The following is a 17,094-nucleotide window of genomic DNA, read 5'->3' as shown; positions in this document are numbered from 1 at the left end:
CTTTTCTATACACAAAAGTACACACACACAAAGATTTTATTTAAACACATGTTGTTCTACAACTTTATTCACCCAGCAAGGTGTCATGGACATCCATCCACATCTGTACAAACAGATACATTTCAATCTTAATAGCCAGATGGCTATTATGGCTCAATAGCTAGATGGCTAATACGGCTGCACCATAATTTAACTAGTCCCCTATTAACGGACATTAAAATGCTTTTTCCCTATTTTTTAATTACCAAAATGCTATTCTAAGTATCCTTGTGCAACCTTTATTATTTGTCTTTCTGTCAGAATCCCAAAAGTAGGGTCAAGAAAACACAGTGCTCAATTCTGATAGGTACTACCAGAAAAAGAGCAGTACCAATTTATACTTCTACAAGTGTTAGGAATACTCTCCAGTCCATATTTGTTCTTATAAGGAACATAACAGACACTTTTTTAGGGTTGTTGTGAGAATTAACTGAAGTAGTACACAAGGCGAAGCACTAAACTCATGCCTGGCATTGCTCAATAAGTGATAATAAATATCAGCTATTGAATAATATTTGATCATCACATATTGTGGTAACAAGTAAATGGAAAGTGGCTCTCTTACTTTCCCTTGATAATCAAGGTTAAACACCACCCCATATCTGGCCATACCCAAGTCAGTGGAACATCTCTCCCTTGACTCCCTAACAACCAGAACCAGCCCAGAGTTAGAGGATGGAAAGCAAAAACTGAGTGAGTCATCCAAGAGGCACTAACTCCCTATCTTGGTTCCCGATACCATATATCCTGGCAGGTTATGAGAAAATCTGAACCAAATATTACTCATTGATTCACAACATATTATCCAACAAACCCCAGCCTCTAAAAATGATAGAAAAGACACATCCAGTGTTTTATAACCGTGGTTCTCAAAGTATGGTCCAGGGAACCCTGGGAAGCCCAAAAGCACTTTCAGGAGGCCCACGAGATCAAAACTATTTTCATAATAATACTAAGACATTTTTTTGCCTTTCTTATTCTCCTTTTGTCATGAGTACACAGTGGAGTTTTCTAAAGGCTACATGCCATGTGATTTTGCAATACACTGAATGCAGAAAGAAGCAGTTGTGAGAATCCAAGGTCTTCTATTAAGCCAGACCTTAAAGAGACATGCAAAATTGTAAAGCAGGCAACTTTTCTCAGTAAGCTTTCCTTTGCTTTGGAAAATATAGTTAGTTTCATTAAAAATTTTGTTAAAATGTAATAGTTTATCATGTTTAAATACATATTTTCAAACTTTACCAATTTTAATTTTTATGCAGTAAAATCAATAAATATAACCACATAAACAAAACCTCTTCAGAATCCTAAATAACTTTTTTTAAAACCCCTCCTATGAAATCCTTTTTAGTAATTTTTGAGATTATAAAGGAGACTGAAAAGTTTGAGAACCACTGGTCTTTGAAATCAGCTGCCTCAAATGACAGCATATGTGAAGAGGAGTCAAACCACAGCATTAGCCCATTGCTTCAATTCTCTTTCAAAAAGGTCAGAGGCAACCTTGTGAGGAATACCACAGCTCTACAGATTTTCAGTAGATCTCAGAGATGGTAGTACAGGTAGAGAAGACAAATCCAAATGCAGGAAAAAAATGAGCGTCCCAACGAGAACAAATCTCTGATCCCTCCATGACAAAACGGTCTAAAATAAAAAGCTGACACCGGTTGGCTGGCTGATCCCGAAGGTACGTCACCATATGGGGCACTCAGGTTTCTCCAATAATCAAAATAAATATCCAAGAACTAAAGCACTAATCAAAACAGCCCAAGGCCACACTGGCCTCCTAACCCAAGGTTTAAGGGCTGAGTAGAAAAAGCCAAGTGGAGACAGCGAGGCACTCACCTCTGCTCAAATAGTGGTTGAAAGGCATTCTGTGGGTTTACAACTGATTTTGTGAAATACGTCAGCACCAGGTACAAGTGAGCTGGTGCAGTGTTCTACACTCTTCCTGGGGGATGGAGGGGATGAAGGATTAGTGAAATCCTCTCGAAGGGTAGAACCTTGAGAGATGGCTCGTGCCTTTCTTCAAACTATCCATTCCAATGCCTAAGAGCCACTTTCTGTGATACCCTAAACCTTATACCAACACATACACTAATTCTAAAGCACATATATATCAAGTCGTCCCACTCTCTGACCACTCCACCATTTCTTTGACCACTTCAGGTCCTCTAGTCCATTGATTCTACCACATTTCATTGTCCATCATCCTCCTCATGATCTCAGTCCCCAGCTTAGAAATCACAGTTCATGATTATAACCTCCCTTGCTCTCTCTCCACCCATCACACTAACCTAGCAGTCCAGGGTAAATTCAATTCTCATAGTCAAGCAGCTGACCATTGGGAAAGAAAAAAGCACTACCCTTCTAAGTGCTCTCACTTTAAATAAATGAACACAAGTTTTAAGTGGACCCCAGTAATCCTACTACATTTCAGTAGGCATTTCACTCTTCTCTCCTAGAAGAATATTTCCAACATTCTTTTCTCTAAGACTGAGTCACTCAGTAACCACTTCTCTATTGTCATCAAACCTTTCAATCATTGCTGCTGCCTTCTCTGGCACCTCTTCTTCTTACCCCAATATATGAAGGTATTCCCTCCTGCCTCCAACCTAAGTCCAGGCCTTGGCCAAGATGGGTTACATCATCTCACCAAACACAGTGTTCTTTTTTTGCCCTTTATTGCCTGTCATATTTACGTACACTCTAACTCAAATGCACTCCTTTATTTTCTGTAATTGATCTAATCAGTCTCATGAACATGAGGCTATTTTTTCTTTAATTAATCTAATCTTCCTCATGAACACTCACCCTAGTAAATAGGTAGAAACTTAAAATTTGCCAAATAATATCTCAGTCACTTCCAGTTCATATTCACACATTTAAGTTTAGCTCCTTACTAGAGCTGGTTTAAATAGGTGCTTTCAGGTAAATTCTTCTCCAAATGGGGCTTATGGGACATCCATACGGTGCAAAAAGACCTTGGATCTTGGTATCTCTGTGGATCCTCACTGGTCTCTGCTGCAAGGAGATGACTGGGTCCCGTGGCTAGACTGCTGCCATCTCACCTTTTGGGATGTCATGCTGGCTCCCATCTGTGGTATCCAAGATCCTGACCTTTAGTCTAGAGTCACACAGTCCTATGTCATGATGCCTGCTGTTCACCAGAACTCTAATCTCCACTACATCCCTCAGAGCAGTATGAGAGCATTTCAGAATCCCCTGCTACCACAGGCTCATCTATCTACCCACTTCCTTCTACCTCTGCTGTGCTATAGCTCTCAATGTTGGCAGAGCACCAACCTACATAGCTACCTCTTCTCAAGATTCCAAATAAAGAGCAGAGCCAAAGGCCTTCTGCTTTTGACTGTCCCCTCAACCCAATGAACACTCTCACCCCAACCCCAGAACTTTGGCCAGACTGGGAAGGTCAGAACATATATTTCTCACAATCTATTTTCCCTACCTCCATCCCCCTTCTTCCCACAATCCACTAGGACTTAAAAAGATCGACTTTCCATTTCCAATTCATCCTCCATCCTCCTGGGAGGCACTAAGCCTCAAGCTCAGCCTTAATAATGGAAGAGATCTCCTCTTTACCCTACAGAAGAAATTGTCATTAGAGTTTGCCAGAGGTAGCTCTTGATATGGAAACTGCAGGCAATTTGGAACTTTAGGGGAAAAAAAAATACAGTGACTTAAAATTCTCCAAAATATTATCTCTTAACAACTTCAACAGTCACCATCTCTTGTATGCTAGGGGAGGGATATCCCCAGGATAAAAAGATTAGATTTAGGTCACTAGCAGAGGGAGTGGGGAGACCTACAAAGTAAATACAATAGAATTTTATGTGCTACATTTACCAAAACAAACAGAAAACACAAATAACCCCTTTGTCAGTCCTTGTCAGCTCCATCAAACTAAAAACGTGTGCAACAGCAGAAAAAGAATAATATAAATTATTTTAGGTCACAATGCAGACATACAACAGCATTAAATTGTCATCTAATTTTTCTCCAATTTAGAAACTTCATTTTCTTTTCCACTCACAACATGAAAAGCCAGAAGCCAATCTTTTTTTTTAAGATTTTATTTTTCCTTTTTCTCCCAAAGCCCCCTGGTACATAGTTGTGCATTTTTAGTTGTGGGCCCTTCTAGTTGTGGCATGTGGGATGCCGCCTCAGCATGGTTTGATGAGCAGTGCCATGTCCGCGCCCAGGATTCGAACCGCTGAAACCCTAGGCTGCAGCAGAGCACGCGAACTTAACCACTCGGCGACAGGCCGGCCCCTAGAAGCCAATTTTTAATGAGGAAAAGAGCAAAAGAAGCCACAAAGCAGGCTCAGGTTTCTCTAATAATCAAAATAAATATCCAAGAACTAAAGTATTAATCAAAACAGCCCAAGGCCATAGGAAATCAGGTAGAATCTTATAACAATAAATCACTTGGAGGCTAATGAAGTAATTACAATAAGTATCTGTTCTTTTATTTTATTTTGGTCCCCTCACCCCTGCCATGGAGCTGTTGTTAATAGTTACAAACTAATATTTTCATTCCATTTCTTATTTCCCAATGGAAGGCAGCAGAAAGAAAGTTCCGCCAGACATTCATAACACAAACGAAGAGTTTACTATGTGCCAGGCTTTGGCACATAGACAAAGGAAAAATTGAAAGATGTAATTCTATTCTCAAAGACTTCACAGTTGATTGTGGATAAAAAACCAAATTTTACTTACAAGGTGATAAGGATCACAGAAACTGTATCCCCCAATGATGGGCATTCAACAGTGGTAGAAAACTACATAAAACAATGCACCAATCTTTGATTTCTCGAATACTATTTTCAGGCTGCAGTAATTCCTAACTAGGCGCTTCAGAAACGCTGCAACTACTCAAGTGGAAGTGTTCAACAGAGCACCTACTACCACCACACAAGTGAACTGTATCCTAGCAATCCAAAATGAGTGCAAATTTATTTTTTGTGTAAAGGACTAATAAAGAAGTGTTTGTTAGTATGAAAAATGCATTTGCGTGTTTTAGTTTGTTTTGTTTGGATGCTTAGCATTTACTGACATCCCTTTTCTTATGTTTACGTTTGCTGATTTCCCCACTATCTAAATATTGGTAGGAAGTAGAGCCTGACTCCTTTCTTAAAAGCCAAAAAGGCAGAATACTCACCTTCTCAACTTCCCTCATAGCTAGGGTGCAGGCAGTGACCTAAGCTAATCCAAGACACCCACTGAGGACCTTTGAATCAGAGGCTAGTATCACAAAGAAGCATGGATGAGAAAACAACTTTCCAGTAATAACCAGTTTCCCATGCAGCAGCGGTAGCAAGAACAGCAGCAAGGTCCATGGTCATGGTGCTGGTGGTACATGCTGCAGAACCCAGAATCACCAAGCATCATCAGAAGTGATGTACTCTCCAGGCCCCAACCCCAACTACTTCTGAAATGCAATTCTGACTCTGGAAGTTCTCTTGGTTCCTGTCCATTTTCAGACCCAGGTTTCCTCCAGAATTTAAAGCAGTGCTGAGAATGCCCCAATATTCTTTCATGAAATTCCTTTTTTGCTTAGATCATTACAGTTCTTGTTAATAAGAAAAATGAATGGCTGACAGCAGTAATGAAACAGTATGGTAAATCAAGAGCATGCCACCCACAAAGGGCTGGGTTTGAGTAGTCCACTTTGGAAAATGGATGGTTCCATGTGTCGTACGACAAGTTCAGCTCTGATACTTCAGTTAACAATTTGTCATCATGTATTCATTCCAAAACTTTCCTATTCCAAGTAATAAATAACTTGTCAGTCTGACTTTATCTGCAAGATGACCCACATCTTCCCCGTTAATTAATATTACAGGACTTAACAAACAGCAAGTTCTCTACTCTGGACTACATTCAAACTCTAGATGGACTCCCAAAGGATTTAACATGAGGAAGAGCCCAGCTTTCTCTAATTTCCTTGAATGAGAATTAAAGATCTATGACTTTCAATGTCAGGCCTTCAGCAAAAAAGTAAAATCTTGAAAGGAATGAATTGTTTTCAACCACACAGTTTACAAAAAGCTCAAGGTGCTCTCTCCTCAATACATTTTTTAGTTGTTGCTCTTATGGTTACTTCAGGAAGCAAAAGATTATCATTTGGTAACTTTAAAATACAAAATTAAATAAATTCCTCAATTATGAACCAAATAAGGACGCAGTAAGATTAATGGTCACGCTACTGATTTTAGCTTTGCACTTACCTGCTCACCCCCACCCGCCCCAATCCCAGGCTAACAGGTCTGGAAGAGCAGTACTGGAAAAAAATCATCCCACCTATCTCAGACAGACCTCTTCTCCTTGGCATATAACAGGAGCTCAGTAACATTTGTTGCTGGAACACAATTCCTATGACTGCGCATATATATTACATATTTCCGTAAATTGCCTCCGGATAGCACTTCACACTGGCCCAGTGCTTCCAGGCTTATGAAACACTTTCACATGAATTCTCGCATCTAGGTGGGTGCTTAAGAGTTCGACTTGCTTGCCTAGCCACTCAAGGCAGAGCACACCATGGAACCTCAGTAACAAGCTCCCAAGCGCGTACTGCACCTCTAGTTCAGCCCTTCCGATACACTGTAATTGATTCTCTCTCTCACTTATCTACTCCCTAAAGATTCTTAAGGATGTCCCGATAATCTTCGCATCCCCTGGCCAAGGAGAACCTGGACCAAAGGAAGTGCTCCGTAAACGCCAAGATTCCTCCGCCACCTGCGAGCCGGGTCCTTTCCCGGCGGGGCCTCAGCTGAGCCTCATTTATACACATCCCTGCGTCCACCCCGCCCCAGTCATGACTTCCACAGCCGCACCAATGAAGCTTGTCGCGCGAGACACAGACTTTTTGTTCCCCAGCAAAACTGCCCGCGGCCCAACACTTCCCTTAAGTCGGCCCCACCGACTCCCCCCAGGTCCCACCGCAGCCCAGTGGGGGTTCTTAGCGAGCCCAGCTCCGCCCCGGGAACCGCGCGCCCGGGGGACTGCGGGGCTGGGCTCCTCGGCGGCACCGCCGCGCTCCTGTGCAGCCCCGACCGGCCGGAGTCCCAGGGCGGGCTGCCCGCCCGACGCCCCCAGCACCCCGGGCCCCGCACCGGGTGGCTCGGACTCAGGTGGGCGAGGGCGCTCCTTACGTACCCGAGGAGGCAGCGGTCGCAGACGACGCCACGACTCCCCTTGCACACCGTGTACGCCAGGGGATCCGAGCGGAAGAGCAGCTCCCCGGGGCGCAGCGGCACCAAGGCGCGCAGCCCGTTTCCCTTGTCGGCGGTGATGAACTTTTCCACCTTTGGCGGCTCCATCCTCCTCAGCTCCCGCCTCAGAGAGCCGCCGTGTCCCGCAGCTGGCGTCTCGCGGGCTGCCGGGAGCCGCGCGCGTGCGCCCTGCGCGCACACGTACGCCCGAGGGGCGGGGCGGGCGCGCGGCGCTTCTGCGCATGCCCGACGGAGTCTGCAGGCGAGCCGGCCCGGAGCTGAGGGAGCCGGACAGCGACAGCACCTGTCGGCTCCACGGGCTGATTAGTGCCCAAGGTGACTCCGCGAGTAGAGGCGGTATTTGTTCCTCTCCAACATTTTATTGTGATAATTTTAATGCAGAAGGGAAGTTGAGAGAACAGTGCAGTGAACGCCTGTGTTCCTCCACCTAGATCAAGCAATTCTTAGCATTTTGCTCTGTCTGCTCATTCTCCCCCATGTGTATACGTATGTATGTATTGTTGTTGAACCGTTTGAAAGTAAGTTGTTGAGTGATGGAACCATTTAAAAGTAAGTTGTAGGCATCATAGTATTTCATAACTAATACTTTACATCATAACATTTCATAATACTGTAACATGCATTTCCTCAGAATAAGGACAATAGCCTATAAAACTGTCACACCTAAGAAAACTATTCTATGCTGGCAAGTAAAAAACATATTCACTTTAAGAATGGCTTTTGTAACTTTTAAAAACCAGGATTCAATCAAAAGTCATACATTTTCTTTTTAATTTGACTCTTGAGATTCCAAGCTAAGAGTCCTGGGAGATATTCCACTCTCTGTATTTATCTGGTTGTTATCTCACGGTGTCATTTAGCTTGTTCTTCTATTCACTGTGTTTCTGTAAACCGCAGGCTAGATCTGGACGCTAGAATCTAGAGGCTTGATTTGATTCAAGTGAAGTGATTTTTAGCAAAAGCACACTGCAAATGATATTGTTCATATTGAATCATATCACATATGAATGTGCATAATGTCGGGTTGTCCCACTGTTACTGAAACAAGTTTGATCCATTGGTTAAAGTGGCAGCTGCTAGAACTCTTCATTGTAAAGATACATTTTACCTTTGCAATTAGTAAGTAGTAAGTGATACTCTGGCGCTCTAAGAGTAGCCGATTCCCACAATGTGGAGAGGCAGACTTTTGACACTTCCTGAAGTGGTCTCGAAGTGGCTGTGGTGTAGTGAAAAGAAAAGTGAACGAGGATTTCAAAGGTATGGATTTGAGTCCCAGTTCTGCCATTTGACCTTAGGTAACTTTTCCAAGCCTGTTTGTTAACTTTACAATGAAGATGATAATACCTTACAGAGTGATGAGACTAAAGCCTGGGAAAGTATTTTGAAAAATCTTTAAAGCATCATACAAATGTAAGGAATCATTATTCGAGTTAAAACTTTTAAGTCTGTAAGTATAGGATAATGCCTGCATACAGCATTCTACCAACACTACTGTTGTAATCATCTCATACGAGTGCTTAGCAGAAAGCATAATACATAGAAGGAATTCAAAAGATATTTACTGAACTAAATAACATGTCATAGGAAGTTCCAGAGAACCCGGGGCTAATTCTACCACAGAATATTCCCAGTTACTGAAGGGGTGATCCCGGCTTTCCAGTTCCAGGATGTGGTTTCACCTACCCAGACATGCCCCATTTCTCCTAATGTATGTCTTGTTCCTCCCCATGACCCAGAAAGCCAACTGCCTCAAATCTTAAAAAAATGTCCCAGTTCTCCAGTCTAATGTTCTCCTACCTTGTACATATATGGGTTTTTCGTTTCCCACTGGCTGGGGCTTGGATGTAGGGCTGGTGATGAGCCATCCTCTACCATGAAAAAAAAAAATGATATCCCAGAAAATGATGGAATGAGAAAGGAAGAGCCCATTATTTCAGTCGGTGGTAAAGAAAATGGAACCAATATTGTCATTTTGCAGCCACTTTTGCAAATAGGGTGCAGGTACAAGAGCTGGGCTCTGCCCATCAGACCCACCCATTGCAGAGTTGTGGAGGCCTTGAGGAACTCTGGCAGTTCTGGTTGCTACCAACTGCTTTGAAATGCACCAAAAATAAGATACATTAATGGACAGATAAATGGATAAATATGTAATAAAGCTAGTATAGTAAATGTTGAAGACAGAATCTAGGTGGTGGTATACAGTGTTTATTCTAAATTCAACTGTACTGTATGTTTGAAATTTTTCCTAAAAAAATATTGAGGGGAAAATACCATCATCTCACCCTTCAAAATTCTTCTAATAGTCTCATAAATGTTTGTTTTTAAGAGTTGGTTCACTTGATTCATAATCCAAATGAAGTGTACACATGGCATTTGGTTAATACATGTCTTCATTATTTTTCTTTGTTCAATGTTTATTGTCATTATTGGAGGTAGAGCAGGACCCAGGACAGGCAGGAGATGCCTGGATCAAGGATCAAATCCTTTCACTAGAGCCAAGACAAGATAAGGACTCTGATCCAGCTGCTTATGCTAGAAGAGGTAATCTATGCTGCCAGAAAAGCTCAGTGTCCGAGAGGCTGCAGCAAAAGGTCTCTATTTGGACCCATATTTGGCAACAGAGACCCAAGACTTTTGATATCAGAAGCAGGCATTGGGCATCAGGAATTTCCATCAGTAGGTATCTGCAGATATGGAGGATAGTTTCAGAGGTGCAAACTCCCATCTTCCTGCACTCGTAAACAATGCTTTGCTCGTAATTAGCTTGCAGAGATTTGACAGATGAATGAATGGCAAGGTCTAGTCCCTATTTTCCTAGGTTGATTCTCTCATGAGTCTGAGGTTCTGTATCCCTGTGAGCAGTGCACTAGCAAAAGAAGGCATGAGCTCCCCAACTGAAGGTTGAAGGCATAAAAAGAAGGTAGGATTTCAGTTATTGAGATGCTATGTGAAGCCAATGTGAGTTCACTGTTAAGCCACAGAATGTAAAGTTGGAATTAACTATTCCTTGATTTGGGTCTTGGGTATTGAGCCTGGAATTGAGGGTCTTTGAGCCCCATTTCTGAGGAAAAAGAACACTCCAAGAATTGGGAAGTAGCCCCCTCTACACATAGCATTTTTCTTACAAGCAGGTCACTCACTGTCCCTTGCTTGTCCCAGAGGACAAAAGCTAAGAAAACTGCAGAATCAGGGCCCTCACTTGAAAAGGCCCTTTCTAAGGCCCTCTGTTTTCCTCAGTGGACATAGGAAGGAAGAAATAACCTCAAATACGTGGAAGCCATGGAGCTCTGCCCTACCCACAGGTCATCCTCTACTCCCTGGTGGCAGTGTTGAGGTTGCCAGCACCATCTCCACATCCACCAGCCCTCAGTGATTATCCAGATTTATCTTTGACCCGTAAGAGAAGGATCTAAATGAGCCACTGCTTGGGAACCACTATGACTCAGGCTTCATTCACCAACCAAGGACCAACGTGGCAGAGGTAGGGTTCAGGGAGTGAGAAAGGACCACGCACTTCAGGGAATTGGCTGAGCTGGACCTGTGACAGTGAGGAGGGAGACCAAAGGGCTGGAGCCTCCAGGGGCCTTCCCCTTAGGCAAGAAGCACTGCCAGTATAAGACACTGCAGGGGAAGTTAGAGATATGGAATCACCGATAATTCGTTGAGGGCTGAAAGAAGTTTTTTTCAACTACTCATAATAAAAAACAAATTTCAATCAACTGTGTTAAAGGAAAGACTGAATTCTCTCTTCATTCTCTCTATAGAAACTGATGTGAAATTGTTGTCTTATGAGGAAGTTATCAAAGAGTATGCAGCCAAAACATGTAGGGAAACACGTATCACAGGGCTCTATCATAGTTAATTATGATGTTATTTTTCTGGATTTTCTGATGTTTGTGGTATTTATAAGCTTTTAAAAATTTTGTATTTTTTCCCAAATATTCTCTTTTGTACTTAAATTTGTATTCATTGTTTTGTCTCCTTTTTCTTTTCATTTTTTCTTTCTTTTTTCTTTTCTTTTCTTTTTTTGAGGAAGATTAGCCCTGAGCTAACATCTGCTGCCAAACCTCCTCTTTTTGCTGAGGAAGACTGGCCCTGAGCTAACATTTGTGCCCATCTTCCTCTACTTTCTATGTGGGACGCCTACCACAGCATGGCTTGCCAAGCAGTGCCATGACCGCACCTGGGATCCGAACCAGCGAACCCCAGGCCACCGAAGCGGAACGTGCACACTTAACCGCTGCACCACTGGGCCAGCCCCTGTGAATGTACTTAGTGCTACTAAATTGTACACTTAAAATGGTTAAAATGGTATGTTTTGTATATATATATATATATATATATATATACACACACACACACATATTTCCGCAATTTTAAACGGGGCTCCCTAAAGTTTTATAAGCCTCGGGCCCACAAAACCTGGATCTGTTCTGACAGTGAATAAACAATTCCATAATCATACAATACTCATAACATCCTATAATGAGAACACATATTCAGTATCAGAAGGGTTAAGTTTTTTTCTTAATAAAAGAGATTCATTTAACTATTGTAAAATGGACAGTACTGCTTTCCAGAACTCTTAAATGATAAATCACAAGTATCAGATTCCAGATTTCCTATACAAAGAGCACTCAGAAACTGTAAAGATGGCTGACTCTTAGTTTTTTTAAAAGATGCCTGTGATGGACCACATTATGGTTTAGGTGTATTATAGAAACAGAAGCCCAGAATTCCTGAGCTCTCAGTCCTATTATGCACTCAAAACATTCTTGTGGAGGTTTCTCTTGTATGAAAACAGTAAAAGAAGAAGTTTACTTTAAGGAGAACTAGAGAATGTTGAGAGAGTTTCATCATCTATGGAGTAGATTTATGATCTGCCCCATAAATAATAAGGAAATCCTGGGTAGGATCCTGAAAACTGACCATCTTTCTCCAAGACTTGGAGACGATTTGATGTTTCCAATGAAAATCCTTACTAATTTGCTTTACAGTTAGCTTTCACCAGGAATCTAAACTGAATCTTAAAAAAATGCACAAAAATCAATGCCTTCGCATCCTAACTGTTCCATTACTTTCATACCCTTGCTTTTAATGAGCAGATAAAAACCAAGAAGAGCATAGATTGTTATACCTCAGTTCCCCATAAACCATAATTGAGAGTTTAACACACTATTTTATTAGCAAGAGGTAAATTAAGTAGTAGCTATAAATTTTTAATACAGAATTACCCAGCAGTTTTAGTAATAAACTGAATGAACATTTAACCAAGAAGTACTGGATTATTTTAAAAGTCTATTACAAGTCTCACCAGGTAACTAGAATTCCTCTTTCAAGCCTTAGAATGGTGCAAATAATATACTCACAGGGCAAGGAACTAAAAAACTCTAACTTTTCTTTTTGTGTGTGTTTGAGGAAGATTGTCCCTGAGCTAACATCTGTGCCAATCTTCCTCTACTTTGTATGTGGGATGCCTCCACAGCATGGCTGATGAGTGGAGTAGGTCCACATCCAGCATCTGAACCCTTGAACCTGGGCCACTGAAGTGGAGCATGTGGAACTTTAACCACTCAGCCATGGGGCTGGCCCCCCAAACCCCTAACTTCTCTTTTAATCCAAAGGACCAAGTTTGTGGCTCGGAGATCACCAGCCATGGTCATAACTTCAGGAGGGTGCTAATTTTTAGTAGTTAGAAGAGTCCCTGCAGTAATGTAGGAATGGGATGCTATTGATGAGTGCTGTGAAGATACATTTCTATTAGGATTCTTGGTGGAAAGTGATAGAATTCCATCTCAAACCAGTTTAAACAGACAAAGAAATTGATTGGCTCAGGAATTTGCTTGGCTTTGGACATGTATATGGCTTCAGGTGTGGTTGGGATCAGGTGCTCAAATGATGTCAGAACGATGTCTCACTATCTCGACGTATTAGCTCTGCTTTCTCTATGCTGACTTCATTCTCCAGACAATCTTTATGTGGTGGGCAAAGGAGGAATTCTCCTCCCTATAGGAGATACACTTTATGTGTATTGTCAGAGTATCGATACATGTACTGTCAGAATATCACAGATAAAAAGGCCACATAGTTAAAGCCTTTTCATGTTGCATATGCAAAACCAAGGCCTGCATAAGTAACCTACTAAATACCATTCTACAATTTAGTGATGAGAGAATGAATGGTAATAGCCCACAATACACAGAACATTTGTTTTTACCCTGCTAACATAAAGCACACCTGTTTTGGTCCCAATCACCTTCTGAGTTTACATTGACTGCATTCTTATATATTCTGGAGAACATCTAATTTCTTATTGGAAAGTTATCAATATTCCAAAAACAAACACACAAAAAGACCCTCAAATACCATTGGAAGTCTCCTGTTGTAAGAACTCAAGCTGTTAGCTCTCCTAATCATCTTTATCCACCACGATCTTATCTAGAGTTAATTGTATGGGCAGCTATTTCACTCTTCTAGTAAAAACTTCTCTTCAGAGATACCAGGCCATGTTCCCAATATTCCATTTGAACATTTTGCTAAACTTAGCAGGTTTGGGGATTCAAAGAAAGCAGATGATCATCCATTATCCTCAACCACTAGCAAAAATGAAAGGCCCAGGGCCAGCTCTGTGGCCGAGTGGTTAAGTTCACGTGCTTCATTTCCATGGTCCAGGGTTTCACCGGTTCCGATCCTAGCTGCGGACATGGCGCCGCTCATCAAACCATGCTGAGGTGGCGTCCCACATAGGACAACCAGAGGGACCTACAACTAGAATATACAATTATGTACTAGGGGGCTTTAGGAAGAAGAAGAAAGAGAAAAAAAGATTAGCAGCAGATGTTAGCCCAGGTGCCAATCTTTACAAAAAAAAAAAACTGTGAGAAATAAGTTAAAAAAAAAAAGGTCTTTTGGCAAAATATCTTTAAGTCCTTCACCCTGAATTACTTGGTACTGGACCTTGTTACCAACAGCAACCAGTCCACGTCTGGTATTTTAATATCAGAGTTTAAATGACTCAAAACTGGCTTTCTAACACTTACTTCATTATTTCAACCATTTTCTTCCCATTACTTTCACATTCCTGACTCCTGTGATAGTTTGGGTCTGCAGAGAAGCAGATGCTAAGACAAGATTAGACAGGTAAAAGGTTTTGAGAGAAGGAAGCAGAAGGCAGGACGTGGTTCAGACTGTGAGTGCAGGCCTGACTATGGAAGGAGAAAGGGAAGGAAGAAAGATTGGATAGAAAGTCCTGGACTACACTAAGATTCCAAGGAAGTTTTAGCCAGGCCAAAAGGGAGTCCTTGAGCAAAAATTGCCCATTGGAATTGTGTGTGTCACCAGAAGGGGCCTGCCTTAGTACCCCCACCACGCTCATTGTCTGGGAGCAGCCTATAGGAAGTAAAGCTTTGGCATAAACATAGTGGTGGATTCAGTGGGAAGGAGCTGGGGACATTAGTCAACTATGCTTCCTGCAACAGATCGGGCCACACCTCCACTGCCTTTAGGATGCATCCCTTCTCATCTGAAAGACATTGGAGGTCAGACTAATTTCTCACTCTGCAAATAATGCAAATCACCCACATGTGCAGCCCTAAAGGCTAATCTCCTTAATACATAACTTTTACCTTTTATTAATCTAATCATCCATATTCTCCATTGCTCCAGTCCTAAAATTACACAGTAGTATAGAATATAATACCACTCCAAGTTTGCTTCCCATCCTTAGCTAGACCCTCTGTATTATTTAGTGTCTCTCCTTAACTCCCTTCTGATTGCCCACAGCAGTTAACAATCTTTGTCACTCTCAAGTCCCCTCTTCTACTCTGTCTGAAGTGACACTGCCTGATATTTTTCAGAACATACACACTTGTAAGGCATTAACTCATCTTTCAACCCCTAAGTATATTTATATTAGCATCCATACTCAACTCCTTTCATCTAGGCTAAGAGCAAAATGTGCTTCTCTGGTCTTTTGACCACATCCCCTTTCCTAAAACTGTCAGTTAATCCCTCTGAGCTATATTTAAAATGTCTTTCTCAGTTGATTTCATTCTTGTAACCTAGTAACATGCTTAAATGCATCATCTTAAAAAAACTAAAGTAAGAAACATAAGAACCCACCTCAAACCCTTCATTCCCCTTTTTCTTTCTTTACACTGACAAGGTTATCACAAGAGAAGTCACAGCCACCCACCGAGTTCTGCCTCCACCACTTCTGTGAAACTGGCCTGACTCCTAATGACTGATTATAATGGATTCTAAATTTTTAGTTAACTTAGTTGCCCTCTCCAGAGGCTTTGGGCACTAGTGACTCCTCTAGGTTTTTACTATGTAACAAGAAGACTAATCTTGTTTTTTGTTTTTTTTTTTTTTAAGATTTTTTTTTTTCTTTTTCTCCTCAAAGCCCCCCCGTACATAGTTGTATATTCTTCGTTGTGTGTCCTTCTAGTTGTGGCATGTGGGATGCTGCCCCAGTGTGGTCTGATGAGCAGTGCCATGTCTGCGCCCAGGATTTGAACCAACGAAACACTGGGCCGCCTGGAGCGGAGCACACAAACTTAACTACTCGGCCACGGGGCCAGCCCCTAGACTAATCTTGTTTTAATTGTGAATTCTTGGGGCACCTTACTGCTACCATGAGCAATTACCTCCACATATTAAGCTTCATTATTTACATCTTTCAGTGAGTAGACAATTATAATTTTTCTTTAATTCTGGTTTTTTGACTGTAGAATGAAGAGAGCACAGAGGCCTCTGGCTAGCTATGTAGGAGGGAGTAAGGGAAGATGATACATTATACCAACATTCATAGCTATCACTCTGTCAGCTTTTCTGCTAAGCCCTTTCTTAACTCATTTACTCCTTCTGACATTAACCCAAAGAGATAGATGCCACTATTATCCATTTGGAAACCAAGGCCTCCTAAACCTGAGCGCTGTTTTTGATAAAGAGTCTATGGTGAAACAGATGCTTAGAAAGATTAATATAGCAGTAATAAAATGGATTGAAAGATGAAAGAGAGGGAGTTAAGGAGGTTCAGGAGAAACTGAGGCTTAAGGCATAGGACTAGGAAGAAAACAGTGAGAAGGAAGACTGAATGACATTATGAAGATTAGGCAGATTATGTAATGGTAAGATAGGAATTACAAGAGAAAGAAGAGTATTTAGAGTTTCCAGCCAGATTGAATTGTAAACGAATGATAATAGTAGGGGAGTTGGGAAGAACTGGTTTGGCTAGATGTTATTAAGAACATGTCCTACACCAAAATCTGTGGCATACAGCAAAAGCAGTACTAAGAGAGAAGTTTACAGCAATAAAGGCCTACCTCAAGAAACAAGAAAAATCTCAAATAAAAAATTCTAACATTACACCTAAAGGAACTAGAAGAACAACAAACGAAGCCCAAAATTAGTAGAGGGAAATAATAAAAATCAGAGAGAAAATGAATAGAGACTAAAAAGACAGCAGAAAAGATCAATGAGACTAAGAACCAGTTCTTTGAAAAGATAAAATTAACAAGCCTTTAGCTAGACTAAGAAAAAAAGAGAGAAGGCTCAACTAAAATCAGAAACAAAAGAGGAGAAACTACAAAAGATAACAAAGAAATACAAAGAATTATAAGAATACTATGAAAAGCTCTATGCCAACAAATTGGATAATCTATAAGAAATGGATAAATTCTTAGAATTATACAACCTTCCAAAATTAAATCAAGAAGAAACAGAGACTATGAATAGACTCATCACTAGTAAGGAGATCAAAACAGTAACCAAAAACCTCCCCAAAACCAAAAGTCCA

General features: G+C 41.3%; 1 protein-coding gene across 3 annotated transcripts in view; it reads right to left on the bottom strand.

Moving 5' to 3' along the window:
- Positions 1–7,484, bottom strand: part of SMYD3 (SET and MYND domain containing 3) — a 669,850-nt gene extending 662,366 nt beyond the window's left edge. For 2 of the 3 annotated variants that reach the window (XM_044762763.1, XM_070501459.1), the window contains exon 1: positions 7,219–7,467. In XM_044762763.1, the coding sequence (XP_044618698.1) occupies positions 7,219–7,382 (164 nt within the window). In that variant the 5' untranslated portion in view covers positions 7,383–7,467. Of the gene's footprint in view, positions 1–7,218 lie in introns of all 3 variants that reach the window. The other variant, XM_044762764.2, reaches the window with a different exon arrangement.
- Between the last annotated feature and the right edge of the window lie 9,610 nt (positions 7,485–17,094).

This window comes from Equus asinus, chromosome 30 (assembly GCF_041296235.1).
Source record: "Equus asinus isolate D_3611 breed Donkey chromosome 30, EquAss-T2T_v2, whole genome shotgun sequence".
NCBI lineage: Eukaryota > Metazoa > Chordata > Mammalia > Perissodactyla > Equidae > Equus > Equus asinus.
Note: the sequence above shows the minus strand (reverse complement) of the source record. Positions and strands in the feature narration are given on the sequence as shown.